This window comes from Misgurnus anguillicaudatus, chromosome 7, assembly GCF_027580225.2.
Source record: "Misgurnus anguillicaudatus chromosome 7, ASM2758022v2, whole genome shotgun sequence".
Taxonomy (NCBI): Eukaryota; Metazoa; Chordata; class Actinopteri; order Cypriniformes; family Cobitidae; genus Misgurnus; species Misgurnus anguillicaudatus.
The window spans coordinates 1,625,336-1,647,678 of record NC_073343.2 but is presented as its reverse complement, the minus strand read 5'-3'; the positions used below and the strand labels follow the sequence as shown (position 1 = coordinate 1,647,678).

General features: G+C 37.0%; 1 protein-coding gene and 1 long non-coding RNA gene across 6 annotated transcripts in view; one reads left to right on the top strand and one right to left on the bottom strand.

Moving 5' to 3' along the window:
- The window catches only part of LOC141365231 (uncharacterized), a 146,818-nt gene extending 135,219 nt beyond the window's left edge, over window positions 1-11,599 (bottom strand). Inside the window, exon 1 of the long non-coding RNA XR_012370397.1 lies at window positions 11,456-11,599. This is a non-coding gene — a long non-coding RNA (uncharacterized lncRNA). The remainder of the gene's footprint in view (window positions 1-11,455) is intronic.
- The window catches only part of ppp1r13ba (protein phosphatase 1, regulatory subunit 13Ba), a 42,529-nt gene that overhangs the window by 3,948 nt on the left and 16,238 nt on the right, over window positions 1-22,343 (top strand). Inside the window, exons 1-4 of one of the 5 annotated variants that reach the window (XM_073869233.1) lie at window positions 3,225-3,475; window positions 7,148-7,295; window positions 10,804-10,923; window positions 12,562-12,629. In XM_073869233.1, the coding sequence (XP_073725334.1) occupies window positions 3,350-3,475; window positions 7,148-7,295; window positions 10,804-10,923; window positions 12,562-12,629 (462 nt within the window). In that variant the 5' untranslated portion in view covers window positions 3,225-3,349. Of the gene's footprint in view, window positions 1-3,224; window positions 3,476-7,147; window positions 7,296-10,803; window positions 10,924-12,558; window positions 12,630-19,776; window positions 20,291-22,343 lie in introns of those variants that run through there. The other 4 variants (XM_073869232.1, XM_073869235.1, XM_073869234.1 and 1 more) reach the window with 4 other exon arrangements.

Here is a 22,343-nt window from a genome sequence, read left to right as displayed (position 1 = left end):
AAAATAATTAAATTTTATTAAGCGTTAATGATGAATAGAATATTTGTAAAACATGTTTATTAAGATTATGGGAAAAGATTATGGATTGTATAACAGTCACAAATAAATAAATTAAAAGGTCAAGGATAATAAAAATATTTTACAAATATTATATTAATCAATAACGCTTAATAGAATGGTAATATTTTTTAAAACCATTAACAAATTAAATATACTATATGTATTTTACGAATTTGTACGACCACAATCGTAGATTTTATACGTTTTGTTTGACCCCTGTGACGGTCGGGTTATGGGTGTAGTTTCGGTATAGTTTTCTCAACCTGATCTCCCGAATTTCCATGGCATAGTCACATAATTTTTTGCTAATTTTTCCGTTGCATTCTAACGGATCTCCGCATTTTTCCGTGGCCCTGCCACGGACTTTCTTTTCCGTGGCATTCTCACGGATTGGTTACTCAACAGTTTTGTCCAATTTTCTTACCATTGTCGCTTCGGAGATCCGTGAGAATGCCACGGAAAAATGAGCAAAAATGTTTTTGTGACTATCCCACGGATCTTTGTGAGATCATGTTGCATTTTTTTTATGATAATAGTATGTTTTTGTACAATTCTCTTCGTACCAATTAATACGAATTAGCCAACTCATAATATTCATAGTATATTTAATTTTTAAATGCTTTTAATTTTTTAATACCATTTTATTAAGCGTCATTGATGAATAGAATATTTGTAAAACAAATTTTATTAAGATTATAAGATTATGGATTGTATACCAGTCACAAATGAATAAATTAAACTAAAGCAGGAAAATTAAATTGTGACCTAATTTTGGAAAATAAAAGGTCAAGGATAATACAAATATTTTACAAATATTCTATAAATCAATAGGGCTTAATACAATGGTATTATTTTTTTAAAGCATTAACAAATTAAATATACTATGTATTTTACAAATTCGTACGACCCCAATCGAAGATTTTATACGTTTTGCTTTGGCCCCATGTGATGGTGGGGTTATGGGTTTGGTTTTGTTATAGTTTTTTTTTTATGATAATAGTATGTTTTTGTACAATTCTCTTTGTACCAATTAATACGAATTAGCCAACTCGTAAAATTCATAGTATATTTCATTTTTTAATGCTTTTAAAAAATAATACCATTTTATTAAGAGTTATTAATGAATGGAATATTTTGTAAAACATTTTTATTAAGATTACGGGAAAAGATTATGGATTGTATACCAGTAACAAATGAATAAATTAAACTAAAGCAGGAAGGTTAAATTGTGACCTAATTTTGGAAAATAAAAGGTCAAGGTCAATCAATAAGTTTATGGAATGATATTATTTTTTAAAAGCATTAACAAATTAAATATACTATGTATTTTACGAATTTGTATGACCACAATTGTAGATTTTATATGTTTTGCTTTGACCCCTGTGACTGTGGGGTTATGGGGGTTGTTTCGTTATTGTTTTTTTTTATGATAATATTATGTTTTTGTACAATTCTCTTCGTACCAATTAATACGAATTAGCCAACTCGTAAAATACATAGTATATTAAATTTGATAATGCTTTAAAAAAATAATACCATTCTTTTAAGCATTATTGATGAATAGAATATTTGTAAAACATTTTTATTTTCCAAAATTAGGTCACAATTTAACCTTCTTTTTTTTATTGACTGGTATACAATCCATAATCTTTTCCCTTCAAGCCTCACAATCCTGACCAATGCTTTTTCTCTATAGAAAAGAAAAATGAACTGACTAATAACTATAAAGATTACGAACTGCATTTCAGGAAAACTGGAAGAGTACATGACCTTTCTTATTGGATATATTTATAAATTCTTTTTAAAATTGCTGATGTTAATTTCATATTCTTCTGCTTAAACTGTTTTAGTTTCCTTTCCTTGCTATTTTATGCCATTCAACCCACATCTTCCGTGAAATCCGAAACATTTCAAGCTCACTAGGCTTAGATTTGAGCCATAAGAGGGCGAAACTGTCAGGGCCATTTAATGCTGTGAAAGATTGAGTGTGCTGTTTACTGCCGTTAACTGCACTTATGTACATCTAAGACTGGGAGTGTAGTGAGGTATCGGGCATGTTTCCGTGGATGCAGTCGTTGCTATGGACACCCTATTGACAGCCCTGTACAGTAAATCAGGTGAGCATTTAAAATGTCAACAATCCCACAATGCTTTGGGGGATAAGCACGAACCCCATCTACATCAAAGGATTGAACTAAAAGGATCTCGGACGTGTTCATTTTTTGGATAGTGCTTAAGTTTAGCTGTTTTGACTATAGAATTGTTTGCAGTTTTTTATGGTTTTAATATGGATAGTTGTTATAAAACTAAAGGAAGCAATAACAGTTTTTACAGTGGAAACTGGGCAGCTATGCAGTCAGATGTATCCCTTGCCAGAGCTTTATTTGTTAGGACTGCCCAAGACTCAGTGTGACAAGACCTGCTTGTGTCCTGAGATTTATTATTGACAAAGCTTTGGGTACTGCGACGTGACTTCCTTCTTTGGAAAAAGAAAAGTTTGGCTTGCAGGATGGAGGCTGCACAGAAGCAGCGAGAATACTCAGTACGCTTAAGAAGAAGTTAATATTTGCACTGATCTTAAAATTGTTTTTTATTAGTTTTTATATTTTTATTATTAAGGTTTTTATAATATGTTCCTTCATACCATGTTGGCCCACAATGCTTTGGAGCATATCTGCATACTTTGTACCTTTATTTGCGCGGTGGACAATTGAATGGGCAAAATATCCCATTAACTTAAAGGGACCCAAGCTGTATCTATAAACAGAATATTAGTGGAAGGGTTCTTTTGACCTGGGCCAGAAAGAAATGATTAAAATCCCCTACACCCTTAAAATAAAGGTGCTAGAAGAACCTCTGCTCATTTTTTGCATACGTCTTCGTTTGATAACATAAGTGGTTTGACTTCCTACAGTGAGTCATGTTTTGCTGTGTATATCAGCACGGGTGACGTCAAACACACGTGCAAGAGCCTTGAGTTCGCTCTATCAATGATCTGTCACTGGACCGCCTGTCTATTGTCATCGGATACTTTTTATCTTACTCCACCACCTCTGCTGCTCCTGGGGGGAAATGCATTTAGAAGAGAGAGCTTACCCAATCTCAACTACCACCCTCCCCTTCCCACATGCCCCCAAAACACCCCCACCCCTCCCCAACCACTGTTACATGCTCACAGACAGTCAGGCACCCAGAGAGAGACACAGATAGAGTAAACCCCAGTGGCAGCAGGCACCTCCAGAGCCCGGGCTGCCTGGCTCCTTCACGTCTTCCATGAGCTCCAACTTCCATGAGGAGGTTCTTCAGCATGGTGCTAAGCAGCCTGGTCAGCACCTCCAAGTGCAGGCCCTGGCTGCAGAAGAGATCACGGACGCAGGGGAAAGACAAGATGAAGGCACCACACGGGCCGGCTAAGGTGAAAGTCTGGAGGGCTTATAGATAGTGACAGGCAAGGGGACGCTAAGTGTAGAAGTTTAAGCACTTATGTTTGGCTTAAAATAGATAGGCACGTGTCTAGAATAGATTTCGGATAATTGGTTTGTATTAGTTTGTGGTTAGTGCATGTGTAAGTGAGATGTGTTAAAAGTTTTACTATAGTTGGATTGTAATGAATAATTCAAAGGTTATTGTATCACACACATGTTGTTTGCTATACCCAGTCTCACAAAATTACGTACTTATAGTCACGTAAATTTTTGATTCTTTACTGTCACGAATTTCCGAGTTTTTCGTGATTGTATCACGAGTTTTTGTTTGTGTCTCATTGTCACGTATTGGTTACTCGGTTTAGGGTTAGATTTGGTGTTTGCATTAGGATGTCACTTTAAGTATTGGTTTGTACTATTTTTTTCTGATTTATTTTTTTTATATTTTCTGATTTTTAAACCATTGTCGCCTGGCGTTAGGGTGACAGTTGGGTTTGGGTAAGGATGTAATTTTATGTAAATCTAACCTTAAACCGAAGCGACAATGGTAAGAAAATAGGACAAAACAGTTAACCAATACATGACAATGACACATAAACAGAAATTCGTGATGCGATCACCAATAGAATAAAAAAATTACATGACTATAGGTACTTGGCATGATTGTTTATTTCTTGCACACGAGCATTCAAGATTTTAGGAAAGCTGAAAATTGTTTCATTGTTAGACAGAATTCAAGATGCGATATGACTTCCACTGTAAATGTATATAATTGTGAACATATATCCTGTTATTATTTGTTTTTTCAGATCGAGGGATAATTTTAAATTATTTTATGTGCTAATACAATTTAACTTTTATATTCCTTTAAAAAGCAATAAAAGGTCAAGCAACTTTTGTTCTTTCGTGCATGCAATTTTAATATACTTTCATTTTTTTTGGCTCGAGTTAAACGATTGAATTATTCAGATAAAGCATGATTAGGCGTTTTTTTGGCCCATGCGGTATGAATTTGAAACTTTGTGACAATATAATTCCGGGCATCTCTCCAGGTTCGGATTATCCTCTGTCATCACAGATCACAGCAACATTTCCCTCTCTGGATTTGTTTGGCTTTTATTCAGGGAAACAGTTTCCTTAGCTCTCCACAGCCACACGCTTGAATGTTTGCACCCCCTCCTAATCAGATTATTATAGCTCTGTCCTGTAATCCAATCCTTACAGAATTTCCCTTTCAATCTGGTGTCTGGTTGTTTGGAGAGATTGTGTTACACATTATAGGAGTAGAGCCCACACTCTATAGGTGGGAACTGAATTCAAACCGGTTTACAAGATGTGTTTACATTTTTAGCTAAAGTGAAGAGCCAGATTTCAAACATACATCAGTGTGTTTACGTTTTGATGACTGTTGTAATGCATTGCTTAAATGCCTTGTATATCTAGATTTGTTGGGTGATGGGTTATTTTTAACCCAGCGTTGGGTCATGAAGGGACTAACCTACGTCCGCTGGGTTAAATTTACCCGAAAAGGTTTATATTTGACCCAACAATGGGTTGACCCTACTGAATTTTTTTTAAGGTCTTTTACGCTGGTCCTCCCAGCCTGACAAAGCTGGTCAGGCTGGAATGCCAGCTGGCATTCCAGCCTGACCAGCTAAGTCCAGCTAGACCAGCTTAAAATGTGACCATAACACAGCTAGACCAGCTTGCTACACCAGCAAAACCAGCTAAAACCAAGCTGGAGACCAGCTAAAACCAGCTCACCAGCTTATGCTGGTCTTAGCTGGATTTTTCAGTAGGGGAAACAACCCTGCATAGGTTAAATTACAGTGTTTGTCCATTTTTGACCCAACGGTGGGTTAAAAATAACCTAGCATTTTTAGAGTAGTGTCCTGTAAATGACTCCAAAGTTTACTCTAAATTAGAAATGTATTTTAATGGTGCTTACTCACTATTAAGGCATTGCTATTAATATTTCTTATATTTAGGTAGTAAAGGGTTTGGAAAATGTAGGCTAAGTATTAAACTTTTGAATCACAGAGCAACCACTCATAATTATATATAAGCCATATAGCAGTGTATTCACAGCACCTCTCACAATTTATGTACACGTTTCAGTTTAGTCTTGCATTTGACATTTTTAGTCTTTAATTTCATCAAAAGGCTTGAATATTTTTGGGGGATTCTTTATTCTGTTTGCTAGACTGTGAGTTTAAGCTTTTTTGTTGAAACCTCATTGGTCGTCGTTCATTAAAGCCTCACCCTATAGCAGGGTTAAAGGGATAGTTCACCCAAAATGTAACATTCTGCCATCATATACTCACCTTTAATTTGTTACAAACCTATATTTGAATACATTTCTTTGTTGAACACAGGAAGATATTTGTAATCAAGCAGGAAGCAGGAGCACCAATGACTTAGTAGGAGAAAAAAAATCTATGGAAGTCAATGGTGCTCAAAAACTGTTTGGTTACAAACATTGCTCAAAATATATTCCTTTGTGTTAAAGAGCACCTATGTTATCTAGCGAAACGATTTTCATTTTTGACAAGAAAAATAAAAAATATACACTTTTAAACCACAATTTCTCGTCTAGATCCAGTCCTGAAAGCATCAGCGTGACCTCACGCAATACGTCATGACGTCAAGAGGTCACAGAGGACGAACGCGAAACTCCGCCCCAGTGTTTACAAGTGTGTTGGAAGAGGACCGTTCCGACGTTGTTGTATGTGGAATGATACTAATTAATGTCTTTGTGTCAGTTTATTGTTTACAATGGTCTGCAAATGTGCGTTTCATATATGTAACACGTGACCTCCCTACGTCACTACGCATTTACATTAGGTCGCGCTGGACTGGACCTAGACGAAAAGTTGTGGTTTAAAAGTGTATATTTGTTATTTTTATTGTCAAAATAACTTATTGTTTCTTCTCGACTGAACAAAGAAAGACATCAACATTTTGGATGACATGGTGGTGAGTAAATTATCTGGATTTTTCTTTTAAGAAAATGAACTATTCCTTTAATCTAACTTAAAGGTGGGGTGCATGATCTCTGAAACCAATGTTGACATTTAAAATCATCTAAACAAACACGCCTCTACCCTAATAGAATCTGGACCTTCTTTTGATAGACCCGCCCCACACATACACAACCCAGGCAACAATGTCGATAAGTACACACCCCTTACTGCTAATTGGCTACAAGTGTGTTTTGGTAGTCTGCCCGCCTCCCTTTTCCAAAGTTTTTTTTTCAAAAGTCATGCATCTCGCCTTTAATATTTTTGATATCAAATGATAGAGCCAAAGTCAAAAGCGTTTGTGCCCCGCTCTCCCCTACTTTTTATTATAATGTGGTTAAAGTCCATGCCAATGTGTTTTGGTATGCTGCAGAGATAATAGATCAATCATAATGATTGCTTTGTCTTGGCAGTGTGTAGCAGAGACTTGTAATTCCCCTCAGCCCAAGCGTCTTTTATGTATTTCTCATCCGTCTTTGCGACCGACACTCATTTGAGGAGACCTGTGGTAGGTCAGACCACTAAGAAAATGAACATAAACAATTTTTGAAAAGGAAGGAGAAGAAGAAAACTCACGCAGTCTAAAATGAGAAATTTAACTCACAGAAAAAAATTTTGTTTTGTTGTTTTGTTTTTTTACAGATGATTTTGACTGTATTTCTGAGTGAAAATCAACAGCTGCTGACTGAGGTGCCCATAACTCCAGAGACGCTTTGTAAAGATGTGGTGGAGTTCTGTAAAGAGGCAGGAGAAAGCGGCTGCCACCTCGCTGAGGTCTGGAGAGGCAAAGGTACGAGACACAACACCTCTTAGACTGACACATTTCAATCAGCTACATAACACAAAGAACTAAAGTCTGTATAAAATTAGGATTCTTCTTAAAGCATCAAATCAGCACATGCAACAGATGCATTTTTTGCAGTGATTTAATGCCTCAAGCCTAATGCTGGGTACACACCAAAAGATTTTTTACATCTTATAAGATTTTCAAAATGTATTGGACCACAAACATGAGGATAAAAAAACTAGATTTAACCGTTTTGCTCCTATAGTGTGTGGTGTGCCATGATGTGTCAAAGACAGCACACCACACCAACAGATTTTCAACCAGAGAACATAGGAAATTTCGCAAAATCTCACCAGACTTCAGAATAAGCATGGCGGACGATATGCAGGAAGAAATTTCAATGATAGTGTTTGGAATGATTTTCACAGAAAATTCAAGGGGGAAAAAACGAAAAGGGTTTGGGTGAAGTCAGCGGGAACATGGTCCATCTTTGCTGTCTACATCAACTTCACTTTGTGGTGCGCCATGACTGCTTTCCATCATCTAGCTTTCTGATTGGATAGTTTCGTTTCACGTGATAATCTCAAGAGCGTGCGCGCGTTTCCCCCCACAGGATTTTTGATCGTAAATATTAAACATGTTTAATATTTACGATTCGCGATCGGGGCGGCTCCGATGTTCTTCCGATCAGCTTCGGACACTCTTAACACACCTCACACCCAGGGAAAATCGGAGAAGATAATCTGTAGAACCATCAAGAGAATCCGGTGATTCTCATGAAATCCAGATTTAGAAGGTGTCCAGCATCAGATTTTTTTAAAAAGCTCTTGAAGCCAATTTTTTTCGCACATATAATATTAAGGTCTGAACTTACTATAACCATTATTTTTAGAGGATTCAAAAAATATTTCCTATAGAATTATCTACATTTTTTAGATGATCATTATCAAAAATGATCATTACCGCAACATGATATTACATTAAATATATGCATTTACAAATTCATGTTTTGGTAATGAGAACTAAAAAGTTGTCTAGGTACTATGACAAACAAAATTTCAACTTTTATCTGCAGAGAAAAAATTAAAACTGCTTACCTGGTAGCCATCTTGAGTGTCACAGTCAATTATGTCCATTCCAACAATTTTTTCTGAAAATGTTATTACCTTGAAAGCTTTGAAAATTTATTGAAAATTGTTGCGGAGAATGGGAAAATTGGTCTTGGACACATTTAAATTTCTTATTATTGTCTCTACATTTACCAATGATCACCAAATACCACATGTTTCTTTACTGTAAATGTTTATAGTATAACATGCACTGAAGCTTTTTATTTTTTAGATTATTTAATTATAAATATTTCCATGTCAAAGAACCCAAATCCAGTCATGGACATGTTGCGGTAATGAAAATTTTCCCCTTAAATGTGGAAAAAAACAACAAAATTGGTTCGTATGATGTCATTTGAAATCATGTGCAAAATAGTACATGAAGAGATGTTTGTAACTGTATGCTTCTTATTTTGGTAGCATTTACTTTTATTATCAAAATGTTTCATGACATCTCATAAGTCTAATTTCGTGAGAATCACCCAATCAGGACATAGCTAGGATTGTTGGAAGGGGGGAAATTGGCCCAAAATCAGCCTGATTATCTTTTGGTGTGTACCAAGCATAAAGAACAGATTTGTAGTAGCCTGACGCCTTGTAAACAACTTTATTTTCTGCCAATTTACAGGACTTTAAGAGGATGTTTTCACCTGGTATTTTGGTCTGTCAGACCCCAAGTGGGCGAAACTACATACATGTGTAAACCGTTTTGAGCTCATCCACTTTTGTGGTATAGACGCTCATGTGGTCGAATGCGTTAGAACGGCGACAAAATACCACCTTCTTTCCACCTATTGATCTAAAGTGATGTACCGAGCACAATGTTTTCAATGCTCCTGACTTCTAGCATGAACCCACAGTGTCCGACGCTGTCTTTAGGCTATCATTGCTAAAACGAAAGCGCCTCTTTCATTTTTGTTTCATTTTGCAAGCGTGTGAAATTTGCACAAGCTTGTCTCATTAGTTGCTCTGAAATATCCGAGAATGCTCGTACATATACATTTTCAAAATGTTGCGATACATTGACACAATATTAGTGCACGTCAACTTAAAACCAATAATTTCTCACGCTCATGTTTTAAACAAAAACAGAGGGACTCGCCCATAGACCTTCCCTTCGAAGTAATCATTGGACGTAAGAGACAGATTAAAATACCAGGTGTGTCTCTCTCGTCCACTTGTGATCAAAACACATCTTAATACCAGGTGTAAATGGACCCGATGATTACAGCACTTGTTTTTTTGAATGCAGTATGCATTATTCATGGGTGGTTTCATGGGCGTGGCAATCTAAAATATTACATACAATTGTGAAATTATATGGTATTTCTCTAGTCTAGTCCTATGAGTCACCACTTGTTTTTACTCTTTACTATTTTAAACATCCAGGACTTTAGTTACTAAAGTATGCTACACTAGGGTGGTCCTTATAATGGGTAAAAAAAATTCAACTCTCACCCCCTAAATGTGTTAGGATATCAATAAAAACACACTCTGCCAAATTTTTTATTGTTCCTACAATATTTAGCGGTTGCTCAAAGCCTTTGAATATTTCCGAAATCACATTTTTTGCAAAACTGTACCATTTAAAAACACACAGCACACATAAAACTTGCTTCTTGTAGGGTAACTTTGTTTCAGTTATTTCAGTTTCAGATCCGAGTAACCATATAGCAGACTTGTTTTGTGTTGCTTCAGCCATTGTCTCAGTGTATATTGTACTTCATTCACATTGAAGCTTTCTTGCTTTGAAAGACATATCACAACTAAAACAAGAGTTTTAATTGCATGGAGTCCACTGCTGTCATAAGTATATATTATTAAACAATTATACATGCTAGCACAAAGTGTCACACAATACACGAATGTGTTAAACTTCAAAGGTCTTTAGCAACCTGTAAATATGAATTAATATTGAAAAATGTTTGCCCAATTTATTAATTTATTTATATATAGGTGGGGTGAGAGCATGAACTTTTAAAAGTTGAAAAATAAGGACCACCCTAATGCTACACGTACCGCTCAATATGGGTGACAGCCAGAGATGCATTGAAGGGTACTGACTGAAATATTTATGGATCAGATCCCACAAAGAAAACAACACTTTGGCATAACAATAAAGCCCTTGTCAGAGTTTGTTCTAGACAGTGGGTGGGTGGTAGTATGCGGTCAGGATGTCTCGGGCCTCGTGCCACAGCCTATGGGTTTGTTTACAGTACATCGGTCCTGTAGGCCTGTTATTCTAGTGTCCTACACATGGCCTGCGATGGCAAAGAAAGCAATGATACCCGACAGCAAAGATACCTTTTAATTCTGGACTCCTGTGAAGTGTCTTATAAACAGTTGTGACATTGACTTTTTATAACCCACTTGAGACAGAGTGTCTACGTTCTTATTTGCAGAAAGAGCAATACCCCTAGATCAACTGATGTTGGAACACTTACGAAAATGGGGCCAGAGGAGACAGGAAGTAAAGTTCTACTTGCGTCACGAAGAGTCTCCCATCACAAACACTGCTCAAGGTAAAAAACAGTTTCATAACAAAGTGTAGACAGATATATTTGTGTTGACTTACTCATGGTACGGATAGTTAACTTACAGCACAGTGTAAGATTTTCCTTCAGAATGCATTTTAAAGGGTGTAATATTTTAGATATTTAAATAGTGTCTCTTTAACACATTGCTTTTTCAGTTTTGTTCACCTTGTCTCAGAAATGTTTGGATACTTTCAGTGTCCTTGTGTGTGTCTGTCAGCTCTGGGCTTTGCAAAGCTTGTCTCTGCTGTGATCTATAGTTACGTAACCAATCCTCTTTCTGTGGAATTGGTCTCCTTGCCTACTTGTGCCCAAATCTGCACCTGAGACAGACTGCAGCACCATCAAACTATAGGGGTAAAGATGCAGAGCACTGTTTGACCTCCATAAACAAAACCAAGCAGCTTATGAGAGAAATATGTCTGTTTGTATGTAAATTTAAGGAGTACTCTGATTGAAAAAAACAGATTAAGGGGCTTTATTATTATAAGATCCCCTTCTGACATCAAATTTCAATGACCTATTTTTTACATGCTTGCAGAGAATGGTTTACCAAAATAAAGTTACTGGGTTTTTCTTTTACACATTTTCTAGGTTGATAGAAGCACTGGGAACCCAATTATAGCACTTAAACATAGAAAAAGTCAGATTTTCATGGTATGTCCCCTTTTAAAATTAAAGTTGCCTTGATTCTCCTAATTTATAATTTTTTTTAATATTTAAAAAACAAATAAAGAAACAAAATACTCTGTTTATGCATAAATAATGCAGTTTTGTTTTCAAATGTAACTGTTGTAAAAATCTAACTGTTGTTTATCCCTTTATCTCACGTGGCATGACAGGCCAAATTTAAGGCCATTACGGGCCAACTTTGGCCCACGTGCCCTAGTTTAGGCACTTCTGCCCTAATCTGTAGGTTCATTCAGACTTATATGTAAAGATGACATCCAAGGATGCATTTCAAATAGACACTTACATAGCAACCATCCATAATACAATAGCAATGAACCAAAAAAACACTTAAGCAACCTTATTTCAATGCTCTGGCAACCACCCAGACCCCCATAGCATTGTAGGAGGCAGTTTTGCATGAGCAAGTACCATTCAGTTTCTACATTATAGTCTAATATAGTCTTGAGATCAGTGTGAGGTCACTGGGACACCATCAGAGCCAATGCAGGTTTATGAAGATATTTCTAGAGCTTCTGACAAGATTACAGACATAATGGCACAGCCCCTGGATTTGGAGATTCAAGCCACCGCTTATTTATAGATGACACAGTTGAGAGTACAGGCGAAGCAAAAGCTTACAAAAGAGAAATGCCTATAGGTTGGTAAACGCTGTTATCAACCCACTACACTGGCATAAAGTGGCATGTTATATGGATTAATGGCAGCCAAAATCGCTTGCGCTCAGTTGATTCAAAGTTAACTATTTCCTTTGTATTCCAGACTGATGTGTTCATTGATGTGTTTTTTAGGTCTCGACGATATAAAACCACCTTTTGTTTGGCAGCTGTGTTTAAATTTGTCCGCTGCTGTGAGTTTTGGCAGGTCACACAGTGTCCTGCAAGCATTTTGACTTCGGCGCTGGATGATAATATAATATTGTTTTATTCCCAGCAGGGGATCAGACTTCTGAACCGGCCAATAGGAAGAGCGGGGGGAGTTCAGACAAGCCCTGCGTGAATGGGGTAAGTTCCAAATTCATGCTGTTCTCAATCACGGTTCCCTTCTGGCCTGCTTAACACTCATAAAGAGGTGTGCTCGTTGTCGCTTGACGTCATTACGTCGAAACCGTAGCCAAAATGCAAGATCAGCTTTAAGTGAGCAGTAGTGCTCTAAAAGGACAGTTAATCTCTGTGTGTTGTTAATGTGGATAGCTCTTAAAGCCACAATATATAATATGTCACAATAAAGCCGAAATATTTCATTTGGCCCCCTTTACTCTTTCTGTTGACCATAACAGTGCAACTACATGTCAACTAACTCTCATCAGAGTCATCTTAAAGGGGACATTTCACAAGACTTTTTTAAAGGAAAACACCACTGTTTTTTACTATTTTACTATGTTCTTACCTCAACTTAGACAAATTAATACATATCTTTCTTTTTTCAATGCGTACACTTAATCTGGTAAAACTTTTACATATGCTTTTTTTACATGATGCTCAAAGATGAGTTTTAACCGAGGGGCAACCTTTCGATATCTATCGTGAAGCCAATACGGAAGTGAATTAAACTGCAATTCATCGACTGGCCACTAGAGGCTGGCTAGAAAAGGGAGTCAATTCCCATAGACCTCCATGTTAAAATGCCTAACTTTACAGCAGAAATAAATATGTTTACAGCCTGGTACAAAAAGTGTTTTTGGTCTATATAGCTATCTTTGCCCTTCATAACAACTGTGAGGGGATGAATTTGTTTGTAACTCATCCGTTAAATTATATTAACCCTTCAAGTTCTGCATAATTAAGGGTGTGGCACTGCTGTCACTACAATCGCGTTAGGCAGGCATGGTTTCAGCAACCAGCCTCCTCAACTTCACCCACATCCCGCCTTTAACCATTTTTGATTATCCACAAGTGATTCGCAATGGTGACGGCAGGCACTGCCTACTATTGGCTTCAAAAAAGCTCTTCACAAACCTATGGGTGATTTCACGGACACTACGTCCATTTTTACAGTCTATGGTTTTAACGGATAAAATTTATTGACTTACACAACTAAAAAATGGTGCTAAATAGTATTATAACCTCGTAATCAAGGAGGAACCATTTTTAGTGCTCCAGAGCACCTCTGTAGAAACAAAAATGGTACTAAAGGATGAATATAGCACCTACATAGGTGATGTTTGGCACTAAAATGGTTCCCCTTTGAGTACAAGCCAGTGAACCACTTTTCATGCTGTTTAGCACCATATTATTTTTAAACTGAAGGTGCCATCAACTGTTTTGTTACCATCATTTATCAAAAATCTCATACAGGTTTGGAACAACATATGAGGGTGAATAAATGATGACAGAATTTTCATTTTTAGGTGAACTATCCCTTTAAATGTAAAACTAATCTTCTGACCCTAAGCATAAGTCTACTAATGCATGCTCAACTCTAATGCAAGTTAGTTGACATGTAGGTAGTGCAGTGTGCAGATTGTCATGATCATTTCCTATTTTTATCCCTTTTTTTTGGGATTCAGCCTCATGCACATCGGTTCTGACGGTAGTTGCCATGTAATTACATTATGCCTCACATGAGATGCAGTAGCTGTAGGTTAAAAACTGGAAGCTCCACAGTAGGGAGTTAGTGTGCTGTGTGCTGATAAGCTCCAGTTCACATCCACAATCTTTCTGCGGTGGTTCATGTGGGGAACACAGGAAGTTTTAGAGAAACTCTACATGCAGGTTTCCCTGAAGTTCAGTCAACCATATAACACTCCCAAGTGTTACAGCCTGGTTTCAAAGCACTTTCTGTCTGGCTCCACATGTCTGTGTTTGATCATGCGTTTAAAGAAAAATGAGATTGTGTTTGTATTTTAGACGCTGCCTGTGAAAACCCAGCTAAAATCATCTGTTTTCTACATGAAGTCATCCTACATATAAAGAACATTGTGTATCTTGATATCTTTAATACTGACTAAGGTCGTGTCAAAGATTAAACTTCGATGCTCATAATCTCAAAATTTGATTGTGACACTTTAGCCTGGATTTTTACAGACAGGGTCACATTTCTCAATTTTTTAATTATTTTTGTAAATACCCAGTCACTTTTGACGATATTTAATCTCCAAGGCTGTTTTTAAGAACAAGGAAATCAATGTCTGTAGGACTCATAACATCCTACTAAAGTGTATTCATACAAAGCTATTGAACAGGTGGCCAGTGGGGTCTTCCCAGCATCTCCAGTTAGTTATGTTATAAATGAGTGACTCGCTCGCTGAGGCATCCCGATATGCGTCCCTCCCTGTGTCCCATAATGCAGCTGTTATACAGATAATCCATTCGGTGGGGGGCGGGCTCTCTTTTACAGACCGCATCATGCGATGATATTTTAATTACATCCGCCCAATAAACTTTTAAAACGTCTATGATTATATACTCTAAAACTGTCAGCGTAATATGCAAGTCTGCAAATATGCTCTATTTTTATACCAGGCCAGAAATCGAATTATTAGATAGCTTCATGCTCAGCACATTAAATATCTCCCCTCCCCCTGATAATACAGAGCAGCTGAGTATCTACCGTGCAGTACTGAAGTTGTTTGATGTTCATGTATGTCTCTCTGTCAGGGTCAGAATATATCAGACTGCCTTTTAGGTGTCTCCGGTGTATCCCCTTGTCATTATGCACATGGCTACAGGGTTCAACCCACGCATTCGATGCAGCTTTTGCCCATTCAAGTCTATTTTTGGAGAGTGCAGCTAGATCTTAGATAGAGTTGATATATTCTATTGATGGATAAAAGGATGTAAATGTCAAAGCTATCAGAAGTACACTCACCTAAAGGATTATTAGGAACACCATACTAATACTGTGTTTGACCACCTTTCGCCTTCAGAACTGCCTTAATTCTATGTGGCATTGATTTAACAAGGTGCTGAAAGCATTCTTTAGAAATGTTGGCCCATATTGATAGGATAGCATCTTGCAGTTGATGAAGATTTGTGGGATGCACATCCAGGGCATGAAGCTCCTGTTCCACCACATCCCAAAAATTCTCTATTGGGTTGAGATCTGGTGACTGTGGGGGACATTTTAGTACAGTAAACTCATTGTCATGTTCAAGAAACCAATTTGAAATCATTCAAGCTTTGTGACATGATGCAATATCCTGCTGGAAGTAGCTATCAGAGGATGGGTACATGGTGGTCATAAAGGGATGGACATGATCAGAAACAATGCTCAGGTAGGCTGTGGCATTTAAACGATGCCCAATTGGCAATAAGGGGCCTAAAGTGTGCCAAGAAAACATCCCCCACTCCACCACCAACAGCACAGTGGTAACAAGGCATGAAGGATCCCTGTTCTCATTCTTTTTACACCAAATTCTGACCATCTGAATGTCTCAACAGAAATCGAGACTCATCAGACCAGGCAAATTTTTCCAGTCTTCAACTGTCCAATTTTGGTGAGCTCGTGCAAATTGTAGTCTCTTTTTCCTATTTGTAGTGAAGATGAGTGGTACCCGGTGGGGTCTTCTGCTGTTGTAGCCCATCCGCCTCAAGGTTGTGTGTGTTGTGGCTTCACAAATGCTTTGCTGCATACCTCAGTTGTAACGAGTGGTTATTTCAGTCAAATTTGCTCTTCTATCAGCTTGAATCAGGCGGCCCATTCTCCTGACGTCTAGCATCAACAAGGCATTTTTGCCCACAGGAGTGTCGCATACTGGATGTTTTTCTCTTTTCACACCATACTTTGTAAACCCTAGAAATGGTTGTGCGTGAAAATCCCAGTAACTGAGCAGATTGTGAAATACTCAGTCCGGCTCGTCTGGCACCAACAACCATGCCACGCTCAAAATTGCTTAAATCACCTTTCTTTTCCATTCTGACATTCAGTTTGGAGTTCAGGAGATTGTCTTGACCAGGACCACACCCCTAAATGCATTAAAGCAACTGACATGTGATTGGTTGATTAGATAATTGCATTAATGAGAAATTGAACATGTGTTCCTAATAATCCTTTAGGTGAGTGTATATTTAAATGCTGTGCTTCATTTTTAAAGGTATACGACATTGCCCTTGCCCCAGTCTGATAGCACCATCATTGACCTTTACTCTCCAAATTTGCTGCTGTTATAACTTTTCTGTCATGATGCATTCTGGTCTCGCTGCACCTCCTGCTCCCGACAGATAAAACTTTATGAGATAGGCAAAATTCACCGTAAAATGCGATTTGGGGTTCTGTGAAAATGCAAATGCTCTGTCCATAGAGATGAATGCTTAGCCCATTAATGTTTCCAAAGATCTGTGCATGTTGTACCTAGGGGCGCCTGCATAGTAATGAAACAGCAATGTGTTTTGGCCCAGTGCAGCAGAAGAGGAATACAAATCCTGGTAATGCGGTTGCTTTCGAAGACAGCACGTTCTTCTACATAAATCTCCTCATTTGGATCCAGATTTTACTTTAGACCACATGAGGCAATCCAAATTGTCCTTAACATTTAAAAAAAATTAGGTATATATTATTAATGTATTGATAGTAATTTATTAATATGACTTTAACCAAAAAAATTACTAATTGGATGCACAGCTTTTGATATCAAGCAATCTGAGATACATACGTCTATCATCTTTCAGATGAACACACATTAGGAGTTATTTTAGTAAATGTTGTTTTCCAAGTTTATAATGGTAGAAAACAGGGATCAGGGAACAACTTCTGACTTTGAAGCCCAAAAAAGTGCATCCATCCTTCACAGAAGTAATCCACAAGGCTCCAAGGGGTTAATAAAGGCCTTCTGAGGGTAATCGGTGTAATTTTGTAAAAAAAAAATCCATATTTTATGCTTGTCCAAGTTGTCCAAGTCCAAGAATGCACTTTCTTGTGGTTCAAAGTCAGAAGTTGTTCCCTGATTCCTGTTTTCTATCATTATAAAGCTTGGACGAGCAAGCACATTTACTAAAATAACTCCAAATGTGCGTGTCTGAAAGATGATGGACATATCTCAGATTGCTTTAGGGTGAGTAAATCATGGGGTAATTTTGATATTTATCTGGAGTATCCCAAGTCTCCAGTTTATAGATCACCTCTTTGGCTTCCTCATTGTCCATCTCTTTAATGTTTTCCAAAACTAAGCCATTACCACAAAACATGGCTGGCTGATGCATATTGTACAGTGTGTCTGCTAAAGTTAAAAGCACAGATTTTGGCCTATAGCACAATGGCTGTGCGCATGGACGTGTGAAGGTCAGGATTAAATGACTGTGGTCAGTTAAATGAATCCGTACCAGCAGCGATTAAAATGCTGGGGGAAACTAAATGGCTGGCTCAGCTTTATTATACATGTAGCACTTATAGACTGCCCATTCCAGATGCTTTAAAAACTTAAAACAGTTCATCATTTTTTTAATACTAAAATGGATTTGCCCCGTCTTAGCTGGTCCACTGCCAATAAGTGCAATGTGTAAGCGCCAGACATAAATTTAGCTTCATACCTACTATACATTTACATTATGCAGTTGCTTTTATCCAAAGCAACTTATAGTGCAGTGAAGCTATAAGTCTTTTTAACGGTGTGTGTTGCCTGGGATTCAACCAATGATCTTCACTAACACAGAGTACTATCAGTTGACCAATAGTAACACATACTGTAGTTTCATTACTATACTGTACGTGCATTTTGTCCTCAATTGCATATTTTGTATGTACATTTTGTTAAATGTTGCATTATCTAAAAAGCATTTGAATGTGGATAGCAACATCTCAGCATTAAAAACTCTATCGATATCTTTAAATATATATTACTTGACTGCATAAATTTTAAACACACCACCTACAACAGTTTATGTACCATGATAAATAAATGATGTTTTAAATATGTAGGTCTAACTATGGCAAAACCATGGTATTTTTTCATTAAATAGTATGTATGTATACACCATAGTATGTATATGCTGCACCTGATACCTGGGTAAACCATGGTGCCAGTTTTTTCTATCCATCAATTTAATCGTGTTCTTTTTGTGCATTGCACACTTTTAGTAAATGCATCATGTGTGTGTCGTGTCGCAGAGGCGCAAAACATTCATGGCAGTGAAGTATTTTGTGCACCAGGAGTCTGACGCGCATCTGGGAGTGAAAGTGAGTGTGGGGCAGCTGTGGCGCAGCGCGGGCAGCCTGACAGCGGCGCTCCTGGAAGGGGAGGGGGTGCTAGTCGCCTCGAATCATTCTTTTCGAATCAATCGGTTCTTTTGGTGATTTAGGTGAACCGATTCACAAAGACCATTGGACTAATAAACAGCACGTTAAAACGGTAAACGCTTTCAAGAATTTGGATAAACACAGACATATTTAAAGTGAAAAGATTACAAAACACATAACATAATTTAATTTTACACTATACAAAATATTAACAAAATACTTAAATAGGAAGTCAAGTATTAAAATCGTTATTTAAAATAAACAGAAATCGAATTAATTATATTTAAAATAAATATTTAATTTAGTATAATAGCATTTATTTTGTATTTTTAATGCAGTGTATTTTAGATTTTTTAAATGTTTTTCCTGTTATTTAACTATTATTACTGCATTTATTGTTTGTTTAATAAAAAAGCATGAAAAAGCAGTAGCCTATAAACTTACATTGAATTAAATACTAAAGTACAAGTTAACATAGCATATACACTGAAAAAAAATTATTTAAAAAAATGATATAATGATGATTCATTCAATTTACTAATTACTTTTTAAGGTAAGTGGTCGCAATCAATTTATTTAAGCTACATTTAAAATAAAGTTTTTTTTTGTTTTGTATTTCTAATTTTGGTTTTTGTTTAAATGTAGCTTAAATAAATTGAGCTTAAATAAAATTTTGTAAATTGAATGAATCATTTTTTTCAGTGTATATATATTAATATATTTAGTATATATTAATTTGTATATATTAATATAAATTATACAACTTATTTATATAATTATTTAAATAAATTTTAACATTTAATATTAAATAAAAAGAACAGGAAATTCGTCGTGAGGACGTCTCTGAAGCAAAGAATCTATTAAAGTGACTCATCAGAACGAACAGTTCGAACGAGCCGACACGATTAAACGAATCCCAAAGCTACTGTAGTGTGCTGCAGTCCACACCGGGCTGGAGAAACACACGCACACACATACTGTACACATTAAAGCGAAAGAGAGAAGTGCTTGCACGTCAAAATTATGGCTGGGGAGAAAACTTACGCAGCATCCATCATCAAAGATTCACGTTAACAGTTTATAAAGGTCACGCATTTTCCTCCAATTAATGATTATGCAACTGTAATTACTCATCAGTGGCAAGATCGTAACTATGTATAATAAACAAGAACGCGCAAAGTCAGTGGCGCGGTGTGGGGATGACAGCCTGACTCATCGGTAATGTGCCGGATGACTTCACTCGTGTTTTGAAGAGGGGATTGCGGCTGTGTTTTGGGGTCTCACTACTGAGTGTGCTGCGTCCCAGTTCACGCGCAACACCGCATCCGTATACAGAGTGTCCATCTGTTTCATTATAAGACCCGGGCACGCGCACCTGACTGTGTTAGACATGGAGTGGAACCACGTCGAGACTGTGCAGGAATTCACAGCTGAAGGACAATGCAGCAAAATTAAGGTCCGATCATGCAGAATAACCTGGGACTCTCAGCAGGTAAATATAGTGATCCCTTTTTAAGTGTGCAGTGCGACTGCATTGATCTGTGTAGCGTACATATAGTGTGATGGTGATGCACAAATCCTGTTTACTCACATTTTGGTAGTCTAAATGCATATGTTGATCAGTTTTGTGAAGTAAAACATTGGGTTAGGTTACTTTGTGGTCCGGTGTGTGTCTGGGGATTCTCTGACCTCACATGTAATATTCATGCAGTTGACATGTCATTTTTTGGGCAGTGTCCTGCAATGTGTAAAGCGTTGTAATAAATCTGAAATTATTAAAAAGATGTTATATTGTATGTCATATTAATAATAGGCTAAATGTAGTCAATTATTTTGTTGCACTGTATTATTATAAAATAGTTCAATTTAAAAAGAAATGGTGATGGGTCAAAGCATATAAAATATGCACATTCCCTTAAAGCAATACCAATAGTTCACTATTCATTTGCAGATGTGCTAATTATTAAGAATTAAAATTATTTTGATATTCAGTGAGTACTTATTGGATATTACGTCTATGAGTACAAATAACTTTTTTAGTTATTGCTATTTGCAAGAAATCTTTTCCTTTTGACTGGTATAATAAATTGTGTTATTGTTAAAGTGAAAAATTTCAATTTGCGAGAATTGTTCTTGTGACAGGAGGAACTGAAAGTTCTCTTATTACGGCTCATTTGTCAGATATGAATAGCATTGGCTCCAGGCAGCCAATGACCCAATGGACTACGTCATTATTGTACATTGTGTTGAAGTAAAAAAGGGCAAAATGGAGAGAAAAAGAATCACATCAGTAATAGATACAATTGTAGGCATTATTGGTAAAATAACCGCAATTTTAACAACCTTAAAGGGTTTGTTTTATTCAAAAATAAAATTGTTATCATTTACTTATGTTAATGTTGTTTCAAATGTGTTTGACTTTTATTTCTATGTGAAAGATTTGGTGCTTTTATCTATACAATGAATGTAAATGGGGACTGAGACTGTCAGTAACTGTTCTGTGTATCATCTCCCTTTTTGTGCTTTTTTATTAAGGTTTATAAAAGCATAAGCGTGACTAAATGATGAATTTTCATATTTCTATTTAGTTACAGCATTGCTCATTTTGCTTCACTTGCATCACATGTTGCCTTTTATGCAGGGTGGGTTGGTAATGTTATGGGTGAGTGCATGCAATACTTTGTGACTGATCTGATCTTGAGCAGCGCTTTTCCCTCTGATCCACCAGGTGCTCACCAACACCAGAAAAGCCCCAGGGGTGACCTCCTTTTCTTTGGCTGGTACCACTTTCTTTAGGCAAATCTCTTAGAACATCCAAGGTTGCAGCAAAACACATAATAATGTTTAAAATAAGTTGCATGCAAAGAAAAATAAGGTAGGACACAGTGCCAACATGAAAGGAGCAGGGTGGAAAGTTCAGTAAAGGTTTCAGTAAAACAAGTCCAATAACAACCTTATTCAGTGATTCAGGTTATAGAATCAAGTATGTTGGCATGGTGTTGGGATAAAATTAACCTCTCGGGTTTAAGAAACACAGCCTCATCAGACAGCATAGAGGACTTTTTTTTAGGGTTTTTGCACTACGTTTAACTGAGTTAAACCGATCAAAAACAAAACGTGTTGAATATTTTGTCAGTTTCAGCATTTTAGCATCTGAGGATAACCTTTAAAAAACAGTGAAAACAAGCATACAAGTGATGAAGAGTCTAATGTGTTTGTTATATGACTACTGAACAGTAATTTACAATATTAAAACTCGTTCAACCAATGTTAGGGGGTGTGCACACCAAAGCTTTTTTACGCGTCTGAAAACGCCAGCGGACGCCGACTGCGAGCTTTCTTCAGCTGAACGGTTTGTTTATCAGTCGTTGAACGGTACGCCGGTTGGTTGTTGTGATATTTGTCCCACCCCTCCTCCACTGCGGACGGCCGTGTGAGAACTGACATTGATGAGCTGAGCTTTTCACCCAAAAGGGGTTGTGCACACCAAAACTTTTAAACACAGCTGTTTTTTCAGCCGAGCGCTTTTTAGCTGATACTTGAGC